Here is a 17,316-nt window from a genome sequence, read left to right on the forward strand (position 1 = left end):
AAGTAAGATTCACTCCACATGATTTAAGAAATACCTGAAGGCAATGTATACTGAAAAGCTTATAAATTTTCACAACGTTCCTCTATAGTATTGAACATTTATAGTCTAGAACTAGCCATAGCCCTAGTCGAGCTGTTCCAATGCAGATGTAACATTGGCATCTACCCAGTAATATGGAAATTTGTCCAGGTATTTCCTGTCCATAGCAAGTTGGATAAACCCAGCCTGTCTAGTTACCATCCCATCAGTCTTCTCTCAATCATTAGCAATTCGCTGGAGTTCCAACAACACTCGAAGCTCAACATCATCCAGGACAAAGTAGCTCACTTTATTGGTACCCAATCTAATACACATGCAATGTTGACTCTCTCCACCATCAATGCAGAGTCATCTACAGTATGCACTTAACGGCATCTTCCAAATCCACAGCCATTACCAACTAGAAAGACAGCGTAATCTAGACAAGGGAAGCCATTCCTGCAAGTTTCCCACAAACTACACATTATTCTAAATTGACTTGAAATGTCTAAAGGGAAAATTAGTCCTTGATTTCCTGAAATCACCTTACAATTTTTTTCTCCTGATCGAGACTCTGCATAATTTTCAGAAAGTAGGTGAAAAGAAAATTACTGATATACAAAACATTTTTTGTAATCTTTTCTCGATCCAAATAAATATCCATATGTTAGTATTCCTTAATCACTTTTCTCAGCTATTCAGAAACTGATTAGGGCAAAAGAAGAGGTGGACAGGAGAAAATCAATCCACGTTTTTTAAATGTTTCTTTTTCTAGTGTTGGAGCAGATTTACTTGGTTTCTTGGAACAGTTTTTATAAGTTTTGCATTGTTTTTGGAACTTTAAAACAAAAATCAGAGAAACAATACTTTGAAGAGGAGAACAGAAGGGAGAGGGCAAGAGTCAGAGTCTTAGGAGAGTGACCATGTGGCAAGGTCAGAGACTCTGCTCTAGACATCAACAAGCAAACATTAAGCTGTGCATTTTTACAGCTCGCTAACCATGAAATTGCACAAGTTTCCTGGAGATTAGTCAAAAAAAAACAAAGTGCAGTTTCACAGCTGACCTTAGGAGACCTAATATCAGAATTGCATACTGCAGCTGGAAGAGATCAGCGGTGATTTTAGATTTTGATCAGAGTTTGATTTTGAGACTTATAATCTTAATTTTTTTTGGAAAATCTATAATAGTGAGTAGGGTGAGTTTTTTTTTGTCTTACTTGATTGAATTTTAATATAAAAGATGTTATCCTAGAGCAGTAAGACTGTGCTAACGCTAAGTTTTAGAGCAGTGTGTATTTTTGTTCTTAAGTATTTTTTGGGTCTGTAGATTGTTAAAGGGGCAGAGGATGCTTTTAGTACAGTGATATGCTCTTTCAGTTGGATATGGGAGATCCGAGAGCATTTCAGTGTTCCTCGCGGCTATGTCTGCAGGAAGTGTGTTTGGTTGCAAATCCAATTGGAGCACAAGTTGAGGCAGTGAGGAGTTCGCAAAAGCAGGGGGTGAAATGGATGACCGTTTTAGGAGAATGAAAAAACTGGCAGTTTTAGTCACACAGATGGGTTACCGCTAGGAAAGGAAGGAGAGGTAGACAGGTAGTGCAGGAGCCTGTTGTGGTTATCCCCCATCTCAAACAAGTATACTGTTTTGCATACTGTGGGGCGATTGCTTCTTGGGAATATAGCACTGGCAACCAGGTTTCTGGCACCATGATTGGCTGTACTGTAATGAAGAGTATATCAGGTTCCAAGTGATTTGATTGTGATAGGAGTCCTTCTAATCAGCAGCTGTCAGAAAAACATCAGAATGGCATGTTGCATCCCTCATTCCAGCGTCAAGGATGTCTCTGAGCAGGTACAGAATACACTGAAAGGGGAGAGTAAGCAGCAGAAAGTCATTGTTCAAGGATTGTGTAAAGATTTGTAGCTCGGGTGCCATTGTCGTGGTTGTTGGTGTGATTGTGTTGGCTGAGCTGGGAAGTTGATTTGCAGACGTTTTGTCCCCTGTCTAGGTGACATCTTCAGTGCTTTGGAGCTTCTGGAATTTATTTGGTTCTGTTTCTGCTGCTTTCTGTTGCCAGTTCTGGTTGTTGGTTGTAGTGGCTGGTTTATTGGGTCTAGGTTTATGTGCTTGTTGATGGAGTCCACGGTTGAGTGACATGTTTCTAGAAATTCTCTGGCTGTCCAATGTTTAGCTTGTCCTATGATTTTTGTGATCCAATCGAATTTGTGGTCCTTGTCATCTATGTGTACGGCAAAGACTGCAGAAAACACTCTCTATAAGGCAAACAAGCTCACAACCAGCAATCCACATCCACGAACACCAATTAGCCACTAAATGTCACAATCAGCTGTCCCTCGTGGCCGTACACACAGATGACGACTACAAATTTGACTGGTACAACATAATGATCATAGAACAAGCTAAACAGGGCAATCAAAGAATTTCTAGAAGCATGACACTCAGTCAAGGACTCCATCAACAAGCACATTGACCTAGATCCAATAGATGGTCACTACAATGAACAACGAGAAGCAGCAGAAACAGAACCAGATAAATTCCAGAAGAGAGGGTACAGCAGCGCTTCACAGGAGGCTTCAAAGCACTGAAGATGTCACCTAGGTGGGACAAAATGCCTGCAAATCAACTTGCCAGCTCGGCGAACAGACCCAGAAAGTCATTGTATATGTTGCTACCAACAACATAGGTAGATAAAGGGATAAGGTTCTGCAGAAAATATATAGGAAATTAGGCAGAAGGTGAAAACTTAGCACCTTGAGGGCCTTGTTGATCTTTTAGGGGCCCTATTATCTCCTTTGTTACACTTGTCCTTAATGTATTTGTAGAATCACTTTGATTCTCCTGAATCTTATTTGCCAAAGCTATCTCATGACCCCTTCTTTCACCTCTTGCTTTCCCTCAAGTATATTTCTACTGCTGTTATGCTCCTCTAGGGATTCACTTGATCCCAGCTGTCTATTCCGTACATGTGCCTCATTTTACTTGACCAGAGCCTCGGGTTTTCAAGTCATCCAGCATTCCCTACACCTATCAGGCCTGCCCTTCACACGAACAGGAACATACTGTCTCTGAATTCTAGTTATCTCATTTTTAAAGGCCTCCCACTTTCCAATTGTCCATTTACCTGCGATAAGCCTCTTCCAATCAATGTTTGAAAGTCCTTGCCTAATAACTGTCAAAATTGGCCTTACTCCAATTTAGAACTTCAACTTTTAGGTCCTATCTATCCTTTTCCTGAACTATTTTAAAACTAATAGAATTATAATCACTGGTCCCAAAGTGCTCTCCCACTCAGTCACTTGCCCTGCCTTATTTCGCAAGTGAAAGTCAAGTTTTGCTCCATCTCTAGTTGATACATCTACATACGTAATAAGAAATTTTTCTTGTACATACTTAACAAATTCCTCTCCATCCGAGCCCTTAACATTATGGCAGTCCCAGTCTATGTTTGGAAAGTTAAATTTATATTAGATTCCCTACAGATTAGATTCCCTACAGTGTGGAGATAGGCCCTTTGGCCCAACCAGTCCACACTGACCCTCCGAAGAGTAACTCACCCAGACCCATTTCCCTCTGACTAATGCACCTAACACTATGGGCAATTTAGCATGGCCAATTCACCTGATCTGCACATTTTTGGACTGTGGGAGGAAACCAGAGCACCCTGAGGAAACCCATGCAGACACAGTGAGAATGTGCAAACAGACAGACAGACAGTCACCCAAGGCTGGAATCGAACCTGGGATCCTGGTGCTATGAGGCTGCATACTAACCACTGAGCCACCATGCCGCCCACATCTTTCCCAAGAAATTCTCTTGGGAAATTCCTCTACCATTACAACCCTATCTGAGATCTCATTAAAATTTTGCTTTTCAATTTCCTGGGGTCCTATAGAACAATCACAGTAAGGTGGTCATCCCTTTCTTATTTCTTAGTATAACTTAGTATAACTGATATAACTTCATTGGATGTTCTCCCAAGAACTTCCTGCCCAAGTACAGCCATAATGTTATCCCTAACCAAAAATACCACTTCCCCCTTCTCTCTTGCCCCCAACTCCCCCAATTCCTATCCTTTCGATAGCATGTATACCCCAAAACTTAAACTGCCAGTCCTGCCCTTCCCTGAGCCACATTTCTGTAATAGCTATGATATTCCAATGCCATGTTTCCAACCATGCCCTAAATTTGTCTACGTTACTTATTAGGCCTCTTGCATCTAAATAAATGCAGTTTAATTAATCAGTCTTAACTTGTTCTCTGACTTGATCTTGCCTGTGCTTATTATTTGACTCGCTTTTATTCCCAACTGTACCAGCCTCAAAGTTGTCCCCATTGTCACTATATCTTTGGGTGGCGGAAACCCCACTGTGGCACCAGTTTAAAGCCTCCCAAGTGGCACTCGTAAATTTCCCAACTAGGATATCGGTACCCTTTCAAATCAGGTGGAACCTGCCTTTCTGATACAGGCCACTTCTACCCTCGATCTGGTCAGTGCTGATGAGTTGGACTGAAGGGTCTGTTTCCATGCTGCATGACTGTAGTTCACTAAATCCTATTACTGCTTGTATTGTCTTGCATATAGAGATTTTGGGCAGAGTTTAATAACTCCTGAGGTGAACCAGTTTGCTAATTGGAGAGCCAGTGGGTACCTCAGTGGCTGTTTCAGGCTCCTCCAACCTGGTTCAATGTCAGTTGGATACTTTAACTGTTGACACTTGAGTCTTTGACATCTTCAGGCAAATGTCACACCTGCGAGAATGAAAGCCAATCTGAATTCAACGGTTGGTGTTATTGGTACTAGACAATGAGAGAGATGACCACCTCCCAGTGGGAAGGCCCTTTATACCCCTCTCCCAGGCTGGAGAGATCTTGCGAAAGAGAAAATGCTGGAAAATCTCAGCAGGTCTGGCAGCATCTGTAAGGAGAGAAAAGAATTGACGTTTTGAGTCTAACTGACCCTTTGTCAAAGCTAAATACCTCTCTATTTCTCCCTTTTTTTTTTGCTTTGACAAAGGGTCAGTTAGACTTGAAACGTCAGCTCTTTTCTCTCCTTACAGATGCAGCCAGACCTGCTGAGATTTTCCAGCATTTTCTCTTTTGGTTTCAGATTCCAGCATTCGCAGTAATTTGCTTTTATGAAGAGATATAGCTCTGTGTTATCTGTTAGACTTTTACAGATGTACTCTATGTGCATTGTTTAAAAAGATTTTCTTTTCCTCTATGACCACTAAAGCTAATACATGATGTTATTTCATTGCCATACTTATCCTGCTGAGTTTTATTCTGTGTGAACACAATACTTGGTTAAACAAATAGTCTGAGTCGCTCTGCAAAAAATGAGTAACAATTTATTGTTTGAAACAGACTGTTTTACTTAGTAGCACATGAAAATTCTTAAATGTTTTATGCTTTGACAATCATTCATCTGAAAACGTAGACTGAATTGCTACTACTTAAATAAAGCTTGGTTGAGAACCTATTCATTGCAGTTTAAAACATTAATGAAGTCCATAAAAAATTAGTATCAACAGTACAGTGAATATAAATGTAAAGAAACTGTTTGCAAGTTTCAAGCAATGTTGTTGATCCAAAGTTGAAATTGACTATTGAGCATTACAGTTGGCACCCAGTAGTTTTAATTGTGCAGAAAGTATTCAGTGTTCCACCTCTTTTCACATTGAGAAGCTATGGAACTTTGACATTTTTAAGAACAAAGTGTACTGAAATGTTTGCATGCTTTAAAAGTGATAAATTTCTGATTGAAATAGGAGAATGAGATGTGTTGAGTGAGAAGCCAATGTACATTATATTTTAAAATGTTGGAAAACAAAAATACTTGGTGTGGATGTGAACACTCCTGACGTTTCTGCTTTGTATAATTATTTGTGCCATTGATATGGTTCTGAGTAAAACTGATGCAATTAACTTAAAGAATTATATACTTATGGATGAATGCTTACTGCTTTTGTCTGGAAATTTGACAAATTATTAACCTATTCACATTAAATAGGTCAAGACCACTACAATAAGCAAGGAATTTCAGTTACAGGTATTAAATGTTTAAGAACATTAACCAATGTAACTGTAAAGTCTTGGTGGTTTCCTGAATTGACAGTAGGTTTGATGGGAGCCTGACCATAAAGAAGCACAGACTTTCACAATGCTCTCATATCTGGGTGCCACTCTCTTAATGGGAAAGTGAAGACTGTTGATTAAATTTTTTTATCTGTTAATTGCTGCTGGCAAATAATGTTCTTATTCACTTATCCTGTGAATTAAATCAAAAGTCATAATTTTTAAAAAGAAAATGTTTTTTTCTCCCAGGTACTTATTGTAGTGCCATTTAGAGAGTCGGCTTTAAGAGTGGTGCAAATCTTGATTAGTCTTCTTGATGTGAAAGACAAGCTGGAAGTGAGCAACAAGAAAAGATTTAAGGATGAATATGGCTCTAGTCCAGAAGATAAACCGCCAAATCTAAAACGACCTGAAGATTATGAAGCTATTTTTGCTGGCAATATTGATGATCACTTTCGAATAGGTAATTAGAGTTCATTGTTTGGCTATGTTTCTTGGAACAGATTGCTGGAGGTTTTAGCCTGAAGGTGCCACTCCACATGAAGCATGGCTAACCAAGACACTTCCCTACTCTTATGGTATGGATGTATTGGAAGGATTTACAGGCCAATAATCAATCTGTTTGGCATACTATGAAAGCACCTTTTGTGCCCATCAAGTCCTGGAGTGGGTTTGAACCTAAAAACTGGGTCAGAGGAATGCTGGGCCATGCAACACCTCCACCTACCTCAACTCTAAAACTGAATTTATTGACCTTGACATTGAACATCGCTAGTGATATTCTGAACTTTCAGTTTATTTTGCTCCAGATTTTATAGTAATAGGCCAGCTTTTTGTTCTTTTTGATCATTGCAAGCCAAATTATTCCTCCCTTTATCCTTTTAATCTAATTTTTTAAATGATGGCCCTTTACCCATCATTCTTTATTGATGAATTGAATTATATGCTTTCATCGCGATTTGGCTGAGAGAACTGAGATCATTTATAACATTCTAACTGCAATTGTCCAACTTTGCAATTGATGTGGCTCCTCCTGGGATTTCAGGGTAGGCACAATAAACACGTTTGCTATGTTTTGTTGTTGAGGCAGAAGTAGTGACAATATGCTTATTATTCATAAATTTGTGTGTACATGTTTCTCTTAATCAGGTGTGGCCATTCTTCGTAGGAGTATGCGATTGTATGCACCGTTTTATTCTAGTGATATCATCATTGCTTCTCCCCTGGGCTTGCGGACAATAATCAAAGCTGAGGGTGACAAGACCAGGGATTTTGATTTCCTCTCTTCCATTGAAATACTAATTATTGACCAAGCTGATATCTATCTTATGCAAAATTGGGAGCATATCGTGGTAAGAAATGTGACTCATTGGCTTTTTTTGGTGGATTATCTGGGGGAAGAAAATGTTTTTTATTTAGAATATGGATATTTATTTTAAGTTAGTTTAACAAACTGATTGTCAAAATGGTGAAGGTATACAGGGGAACCTTGATTATCGGAACGAGATGAATGGGCACTATTTCGTTTAGATAATTGATTATTTGGTTGATCGATTCAGAGCCTTTTCCTCTGGGCTCGGAGTTTTCGATGCTCCCCGTTCAGGAGATTAGCAGCAGCACAGCACCCGAGCCCTCGCCTGCCCCACCCCCCCGAAAAAAAAACCCTGTCCAGCATCGCCCACCGCCTGTCCCCCAACCCCATCCAACATCACCCACCGCTTGCCCTCCAAACCCCATCCGACACCGCCTAATGCCCATCCCTAAACCCTGTTCAACACTGCCCCCTGCCTGCCTCCCAACACTGCCCACCCCCACATCCCACATGACCCCCATCCACCCCCCGCCCCCACCCCCTCTCTGGGGCAGCCGGACCAACTCCAGCAAGACTGCTGCTGCTGCTACTGCCTTTTGGGAGGTGAGTCTCCAAATAGTGCGCGTGTACACACACACACACTTTTTCCTGTAACTTTTTGACAGGCTCCACCTTTGTCCTGTACAGGACAATGTTAGGGAGATTATCTGGGGAAGCAGGGGGTTTAGGGTACACGTCTGTGTAGACCTCCAGGCCAAGTGTGAGAAGAGAGATGGGTGGGAGGTCAGTCCTTTAGAGACAGTGTCTGTGCTCCCATCAGTCCAGGACTGTTCTCAGCAGCACTTTTAATCACTATAAACAAAAGACGTGATCAGTGTTGGACACATATCTTTGATGTAACGTTTCTGTCGGGACCTCTAGATCTCCTTCGGATAATCCAATTTTCAGATAATTAGTTTTCGGATAATCGAGGTTTATTCAGTTTATTTCTCAGCTTGTTTTAGTACTTCTACATTGAAATGGAAATTAAAGTTGAAGGAGCTCTAATTTTATTACTTAATGAAAAATAGTTTAGTTTAAACCAAACAGCCACTGCAGTCTTTTTATCAAGCATGTCTGTATGAAGACAGTGAAGAAGATTTTGACATCTTTGCCAAAGCTTCCTAAGATTTTATTTGGCTGCTTCTAAATTCTACAGGCAAATAGATTACAAAAATATGCTAAGTGGGGGAATGGACTAATAAGGAGCCAAAAGGGGGATTTATGCAGAGGCAGGAAGTATGGCTGAAGTTTTGAATGGCATTTGCCCATGCCAAGATAGATGATGTTGCATAGATTCTGATTAGATTAGATTAGATTACATTACAGTGTGGAACCAGGCCCTTCAGCCCAACAAGTCCACACCGACCCGCCGAAGCACAACCCACCCATACCCCTACATTTGCCCCTTACCTAACACTACGGGCAATTTAGCATGGCTAATTCATCTGACCTGCACATCTTTTGGACAGTGGGAGGAAACCGGAGCACCCGGAGGAAACCCACGCAGACACGGGGAGAACATGCAAACTCCACACAGTCAGTCGCCTGAGGCGGGAACTGAACCCGGGTCTCAGGCGCTGTGAGGCAGCAGTGCTAACCACTGTGCCACCGCGCTGCTCACGGTGGAGGAGTCAATTTACATTCTGTTCTGAAGAAGGTTTTGTTCAGTTATTTGGTGGAGGGGGATGGAGACAAAGTGAAGCTGTTCACATTTGTGCAAGGATTGAGAACTAAAAGGCACAGATTTAAGAAGTTGGCAAACCAAGCGATAACAGCAAGCCCATTATGCGAATTTTTTTAAATTAACCAGTGGAATGTGGGCTTTGCTGGCTGAGTTAGCATTTATTGCTCATCCCAAGATGCCCTTGAGAGTGTTAGTGAGCTGCCTTCTTAAACTGCTACAGTCCATTTTGTGCAGAAAGACCAAGAATGCAGTTAGAGAGTGAGTTCCAGGATTTTGACCTAGTGACGCTGAAGGAATGATAATATATTTCCAAGCCATGATGGTGAGTGGCATTGAGGGGAACTTGCAAATGGTGATGTTCCCATGTATTTGGTGCTCATGGAGTCTTGATGGTGCTGACTATAAATCCTTGGTGAATTTCTGCAGTGCAATCTGTAGTTGGCAAGCACTCAGTACTACTGTGCATCAGTGGTAGAACAAATGAACATTTGTAGATGTGGTGTCAGTCCATAAGCTTGTGTTGTTCTGAATGGTGTCAAGCTTTGAGTGTTATTGGATCTGCGATTATCCAGGCAAGTGCACATTATTCCGTCACACTTTGACTTGTGACTTGTAGATGGTCAACAGACTTTGGGGAGTCATGAGATGAGTTACTCATTACAGCATTCCTAGCCTCTGACATGATTTTTTGGCCACAGTATTTACCGTATATACTTGTGTAAAAAGTCGATTTTACGTAAAGGCTTAACCCCTTATTTTGGCTAAAAAATCTTGTATTTTCTACATATCTTGTGTAAAAGTCGACCCTACAATATCACATTATAAACCTCTTACAAAGGAAACTGCATGTTCCCATTAACCCACTTAAGCAAAATCGCATTCATTCATTCATACCAGTAATTCTCCACATCGCTCTTTGTTTATTTTATTGCGATTCTATTCATTCATTCATCACTCTACTTAGCCCACTTGGTTACTACAGCACTATTCAGACTAGTACTCTGTCAGTTGGTTAATATCGCACTTTGTTCACTATATATCCACGAGTTAATATTGTTAAAAAGTTAATCATTTTAATTGTGCCATCATATCTGAATAAAAGTGAGATAGATGAGCTATATATATCTTTAATTCTTTTGACAAATTTGTTAATTTTGCTGAGGTTTATATTATACAAGAGTAAATGGGAGGGAAATGGAAGAATTTGGCAGCAAAGTTCAAGATGCTTCCGCATTCAGAATTTAATAAATGTTTCATTTTAATTGTGCCATTATACCAGGCCGTGACAATGTTAACAATGTGATTTTGCATTATTTCACTGGAACTTCGACATGTTAAATTTTCATACCAGTATGTATAAATATAATTTACTACCAGTAATTCATTCTTGTTTCTCTTGCTTTTATCAGGTAATTACCTTTACAGCAATTCATTGCGTTTTTCTTCTTTACCCAGGATTAGTTGTGCAAACAAGTTGACTTCTGTTAATTATATGGTATTTCAAACTGCAACATGAATTTCAGCTCCTCAAAACTAGTACCCGTGTATTAGTCGACCATATAAATTGAACCTTTAAAACTAGTCTAAAATATTCAACTATTACACAAGGATAATACGGTACAGTATGAGTCCAGTTCAGTTTCTGGTCAATGATAACCCCAAAATCATTGTGGCTCACTCAGAAGACAAGCATGAAGGGGAAACTGGCTACCTGCATTGTAACCATGCTCTGATTCAATTTAGAACAGCTTCTATCACTAAGGTTTCTTTGTCTAATGTGAATGGGGGCGACATGGTACTGGATCAGTACTGCAGAGGCTAAAAGGTTTGAAAGAAATCTTGGCATATCTCTGTGTCAATCACTTTTAATACACCATGGTCACGCTATCTAATTTCTCTTCCTTTACCTTGTTACCTTCCTTTACCCATATCCCAAGAACAGATCCGTATTCAGAAAGCATTGTATAATTTTTCAAATGATTCCTGTACACAAGCCTTAATATGGTATAAGTTCAGCCATTTTCAGTGCCATATTCTCACTTGTTGCAGCACCTACTGAAACATCTTAATCAGCAACCCCATGAGCCACATGGAGTGAATTTTTCCCGAGTGCGGATGTGGAGTCTGAATAATTGGTCCAAGTATTACAGACAGACTTTGATTTTCAGCGCATTTCAGGATCCACAGATTAACGCTATTCACAGTAAACACTGTTTCAATTACAGAGGACAGGTTTGTTCACTTTTAATTTTTTTGTTATTGGCTATTGTGGATTTTGGGGAATACTATTCAATCTGACTTGTAAAAGCAAAATCCAGGGCTATGGGAAGAAAGACAACAGGAGGTCTTAGCGATCTTACACAGACACGTTATTTAGATTGTCCTCCGGTATTGTAACCAAATTGTAATTCTAACCAAATGCTTCTTACTCATTCTGTCTTAGGTCTGAGCTGGGCTCTGTTTAGATTGTTTCTTCAGGGTCACTTTTTTTTACAATCTAAGTGTCAGATTAAACTGTAGAATAAGTGATCGTTTTCCTGTCATTGTTTCCTGGATGATGAGGTAAATTCCTAAACAATGTCCAGGTATCCAACATCATACTTAATACATTCCATGTGAAGTCACCAGATAATTTTCAGTGTACATTTTGTTCCATTTTGGGGAAAGGTTTTACTTCAAAGAAATGAGAGAGCATAGGTTTAAGGTGAGGGGGGGAACATTTAAAAGGAACTGGAGAGGCAACTTTTTCACAAAGAGGGAGCTGCCAGAGGAACTGGTGCAGATGGGTACAATTAAAGCATTTAAAAGACATTTTAAAAGTCTCAGATACAGTCACACATAGATGGGTTAACTCCAGGAAAGGTAAGAGAGGTAGGCAGTTAGTACAGGAGTCTTCTGTGGCTATACCCATTTCAAACAAGTATGTTGATTTGGAAAATGTAGGGGTGATGATTCTCAGGGGAACATAGTACGACCAGGCAAGTTTCTGGCATTGAGACTGGCTATAATGCAAGAGGGGTGCGTCGGGTTCCAAGAGATCAATTGTGTTGGGGGATTCTCGAGTCCAAGGTACAGACAGATGTTTCTGTGGCCAGCAGCGAAAAATCGGAATGGTATGTTGCTTCCCTGATGCCAGGATCAAGAATGTCTCAGAGAGGGTGCAGAATGTTCTCAAGGGGGAGAGGGGCCAGCAAGAGGTCATTGTCCACATTGGAACCAACGACATAGGAAGGGAAAAGGTTGAGATTCTGAAGGGAGATTACAGAGAGTTAGGCAGGAATTTAAAAAGGATGTCCTTGAGGGTAGTAATATCTGGATTACTCCCAGTGCTACGAGCTAGTGAGGGCAGGAATAGCAAGATAGAGCAGAGGAATGCATGGCTGAGGAGCTGGTGTATGGGAGAAGGATTCAAATTTTTGGATCATTGGAATCTCTTTTGGGGTAGAAGTGACCCTTACGAGAAGGACGGATTGCACCTAAATTGGAAGGGGACTAATGTACTGGCAGGGAGATTTGCTAGAGCTGCTCAGGAGGATTTAAACTAGCAAGGTGGGGGGGATCCAGGGAGATAGTGAGAAAAGAGATCAATCCGAGACTGGTACAGTTGAGAACTGAAGCAAGTCAAACAGTCAGGGCAGGCAGGGACAAGGTAGGACTAATAAATTAAACTGCATTTATTTCAATGCAAGGAGCCTAACAGGGAAAGCAGATGAACTCGAGATGGTTAGGAATATGGGACTGCACTATCATAGCAATTACAGAAACATGGCTTAGGGATGGGCAGGACTGGCAGCTTAATGTCCAAGGATACAAATGCTACAGGAAGGATAGAAAGGGAGGCAAGAGAGGGGAGGGAGTGGCGTTTTTGATAAGGGATAGCATTACAGCTGTGCTGAGGGTGGATATTCCTGTAAATACATCCAGGGAAGTTATTTGGGTGGAACTGAGAAATAAGAAAGGGATGATCACCTTATTAGGATTGTATTATAGACCCCCTAATAGTCAGAAGGAAATTGAGAAACAAACTTGTAAGGAGATCTCAGCTATCGAAGAATAATAGGATGGTTATGGTAGGGGATTTTAACTTTCCAAACATAGACTGGGACTGCCATAGTGTTAAGGATTTAGATGGAGAGGAATTTGTTAAGTGTGTACAAGAAAATATTCTGATTCAGTATGTGAATACCTACTAGAGAAGGTGCAAAACTTGACTTACTCTTAGGAAATAAAGCAGGGCAGGTGACTGAGGTGTCAGTGGGGGAGCACTTTGGGGCCAGTGACCATAATTCTATTAGATTTAAAATAGTGATGGAAAAGGATAGACCAGATCTAAAAGTTGAAGTTCTATATTGGAGAAAGGCCAATTTTGACAGTATTAGGCAAGAACTTTTTGGGGGGAGATGTTTGCAGATAAAGGGATGGCTGGAAATTGGGAAGCCTTCAAAAATGAGATAACAAGAATCCAGAGAAAGTATATTCCTGTTAGGGTGAAAGGAAAGGCTGATAGGTATAGGGATTGCTGGATGACTTAAGAAATTGAGGGTTTGGTTAAGAAAAAGAAGGAAGCATATGTCGGGTATAGACAAGATAGATCGAATGAATTCTTAGAAGAATATGAAGGCAGTAGAAGTATACTGAAGAGGGAAATCAGGAGGGCAAAAAGGGACATGAGATAGCTTTGGCAAATACATTTAAGGAGAATCCAAAGGGTTTTTACAAATATATTAAGGACAAAAGGGTAACTAGGGAAAGAATAAGGCCCTCTGAGATCAGCAAGGCCGCCTTTGTGTGGAGCTGCAGAAAATGGGGAGATACTAAATGGGTACTTTGCATCAGTATTTACTATGGATATGGAAGATATAGACTGTAGGGAAATAGATGGTGACACCTTGCAAAATGTCCATATTACAGAAGAGTAAGTGCTGGATAAACCCCAGGACCTGATCAGGTGTACCCTAGAACTCTGTGGGAAGCGAGAGAAGTGATTGTTGAGCCTCTTGCTGAGATATTTGGTTCATCGTTAGTCACAGGTGAGGTGCCAGAAGACTGGAGGTTGGCGAACGTGGTGCCACTGTTTAAGAAGGGCGGTAAGGACAAACCAGGGAACTATAGACCAGTGAGCCTGATGTCAGTGGTGGACAAGTTGTTGGAGGGAATCCTGAGGGACAGGATGTACATGTATTTGGAAAGACAGGGACTGATTAGAGATAGTCAACATTGGCTTTGTGCGTGGGAAATCATGTCTAACAAACTTGATTGAGTATTTTGAAGAAGTAACAAAGAGGATTGATGAGGGCAGAGCAGTAGATGTGACTGTATGGACTTCAGTAAGTCGTTCGACAAGGTTCCCCATGGGAGACTGGTCAGCAAGGTTAGATCTCACGGAAAAAAGGGAGAACTAGCCATTTGGATACAGAACTGGCTCAAAGTAGAAGACCGAGGGTGGTGGTGGAGGGTTGTTTTTCAAACTGGAGGCCTGTGACCAGTGGAGTGCCACAAGGATCTGTGCTGGGCCCTCTACTTGTTGCCATTTACATAAATGATTTGGATGCGAGCGTAAGAGATACAGTTAGTAAGTTTGCAGATGACACCAAAATTGGAGGTGAAGTGGACAGTGAAGAAGGTTACCTTGAATTACAACAGGATCTTGACCAGATGGGCCAATGGGCTGAGAAGTGGCAGATGGAGTTTAATTCGAATAAAGGCGAGGTGATGCATTTTGGGAAAGCAAATCTTAACAGGGCTTATACACTTAATGGTAAGGTCCTAGGGAGTGTTGCTGAACAAAGAGACCTTGGAGTGCAGATTCATAGCTCCTTGAAAGTGGAGTCGCAGGTAGATAGAATAGTGCAGAAGGCGTTTGGTATGCTTTCTTTTATTGGTCAGAGTATTGAGTACAGGAGTTGGGAGGTCATGTTGCGGCTGAACAGGACGTTGCTTAGGCCACTGTTGGAATATTGCATGCAATTCTGGTCTCCTTCCTATCGGAAAGATGTTGTGAAACTTGAAAGGGTTCAGAAAAGGTTTACAAGGATGTTGCCAGGGTTGGAGGATTTGAGTTATAGGGAGAGGCTGGGTATTTTTTCCCTGCAGCTTTGGAGGACCTTACAAGAGGTTTACAAAATTATGAGGGGAATGGATCGGATAAATAGACAAAGTCTTTTCCCTGGGGTCGTGGAGTCCAGAACTAGAGGGCATAGATTTATGGTGAGGGTGGGCAACATTTTCACACAGAGTGTGGTACGTGTATGGAATGATCTGCCAGAGGAAGTGGCAGAGGCTGGTCCAATTTAAGAGGTATTTGGATGGGTATATGAATATGAAGGATATCGGCTGGGTGCTGGCAGGTGGGACTAGATTGGGTTGGGTTATCTGGTCGGCATGTACGGGTTGGACCGAAGGGTCTGTTTCCATGCTGTACATCTCTATGACTATTTGGACAGGTAAATGGATGGGAAAGGTTGAGAAGGATATGGGCTAAAAGCAGGCAAATGGAATTAGTTTAGGTTAGGAAACATGGTTGGCATGGATATATTGGGCCAAAGGGCCTGTTTCTGTGCTTTGTGACTCTATGAACTTATATTTCACCTTGATAAAGTAGCACATTTTCAATAGTAATTTTCAAATTTCCAATCAACCTTGTCTGCCATGGCTGTTTGGTTATGATGCCAAGGAAAACTGAATTGGGTCTTTATCTCTCTTTTCCATTCCACAAAAAGAAGTTTCTCCTTCAACAGATAGTTAGTTTCTATCTAGTAACTTATCCACTGTATAGCTATGATCATGAGTGTGTCGCCTAGGGAACTTGTATTATTTATATGTTGCTATGTTTGGTATACAGCCTATAGGTGCACTAGTGCACTGCTTTGCCATATTCTCAACCGGACAAAATTGGAGATTTTGTTTTTGTCTTTTAGGTGACTGTAAGTAACCTACCTAAAACTGGTTCAATCTGCCATGTTGTTATGCAGTTGCCACACGTTTTCCAACGACTAGATGTCTCCAGCTTCACAGATCTGCCTGATGCAAGGTAATTATTAAATTCAGGGATTCTCTTCCAGTTCGAAGTGCACTGAATGGGGTTTGAATTATATTCACAGAATCCCTACAATGTGGAAACAGGCCCAATCTTCTGTATTATCGAGGGTTTGATGTGGAATGGTCTTTGACAAATTATGCACTTTACCATTTCAGCTACCTTTACTCAGTGTTCCAAAGTCAAACAGCACAAATAGTTGCATCATAAAAGTTCACCTATTAAAGGCTTCAATATCAAACTTGGAAGAAAACCTGTTTGATTTTTCCAGTTCTCACAAGAGTTATAATTTTGTTGTCTGAATATGTTGGTAATTTGTGGAAGGTTACAAAATTCTTTGTACATTTGGGACTGACTGAGTTCATAGAATCCCTACAGTGTGGAAGCTGGCCATTTGGCCCATCGAATGCATACCAATTCTCAAAGAGCATTCCACCCAGACCCACCCTGTCGTTATAACCTTGCAATTCCCATGGTCAATCCACCTAACCTGTACATCTTTGAACTGTGGGAGGAAACTGGAGAAAACCCACGCAGACATTGGGAGAATGTATAAATCCACACAAGATAGTCGCCCAAGGTTGGAATTGAATCCAGGTCTCTAGTGCTTGAAGTAGCAGTGCTAACCACTGAGCCACCATGCCACCCTAAGTTCATTGCAGAAAACTTGTCTATCTCAACCTTGAATATATTTAATTGCAAGTTCCCATAACCCCCTTGGGTGGATAATTTGAAGATTCATGACCCTCCAAGAAAATAAATTAATCCTATTTCTGTCTTAATTGAGGCATCCTCTTCTGAAATTACACTTCCCCATTCTAGATTATAGCAAAGTTAAAGTTTTACTGTGTGATAAAAGGCCCTTCAGCCTGTCATGCCCCCAGCAATCTATTCTAATCTCATTTTCTAGCATTTGGTCTGTAACCTTAAATACTATGGTGTTTCAAGTGTTCATTTAAATACTACTGAAGTGTTATGAGGTTAATATTGATTACCTTCCAGTCCTCTGGCACCCTTCCTGTGGCCTGAGAGGATTTGAAAGTGAATACAGATGCAAAGTATTCGTTAAAAACCTTATATCTTCCAAATGAACAGTTTGCCACTTAGTTTGAATAGACCCTACTCTT

General features: G+C 40.8%; 1 protein-coding gene across 2 annotated transcripts in view; it reads left to right on the forward strand.

The window, feature by feature from the left end:
• utp25 (UTP25 small subunit processor component) overlaps positions 1 to 17,316 on the forward strand; it is a 31,740-nt gene that overhangs the window by 9,710 nt on the left and 4,714 nt on the right. For both annotated transcript variants that reach the window (XM_043695730.2, XM_087991302.1), the window contains 4 exons: positions 6,365 to 6,578; positions 7,265 to 7,467; positions 11,203 to 11,385; positions 16,071 to 16,183. In XM_043695730.2, the coding sequence (XP_043551665.2) occupies positions 6,365 to 6,578; positions 7,265 to 7,467; positions 11,203 to 11,385; positions 16,071 to 16,183 (713 nt within the window). The remainder of the gene's footprint in view (positions 1 to 6,364; positions 6,579 to 7,264; positions 7,468 to 11,202; positions 11,386 to 16,070; positions 16,184 to 17,316) is intronic.

The sequence above is a fragment of the Chiloscyllium plagiosum genome, unplaced genomic scaffold (genome assembly GCF_037043375.1).
Source record: "Chiloscyllium plagiosum isolate Xiang-an unplaced genomic scaffold, Cpla_swu_hap1 HiC_scaffold_10, whole genome shotgun sequence".
NCBI lineage: Eukaryota > Metazoa > Chordata > Chondrichthyes > Orectolobiformes > Hemiscylliidae > Chiloscyllium > Chiloscyllium plagiosum.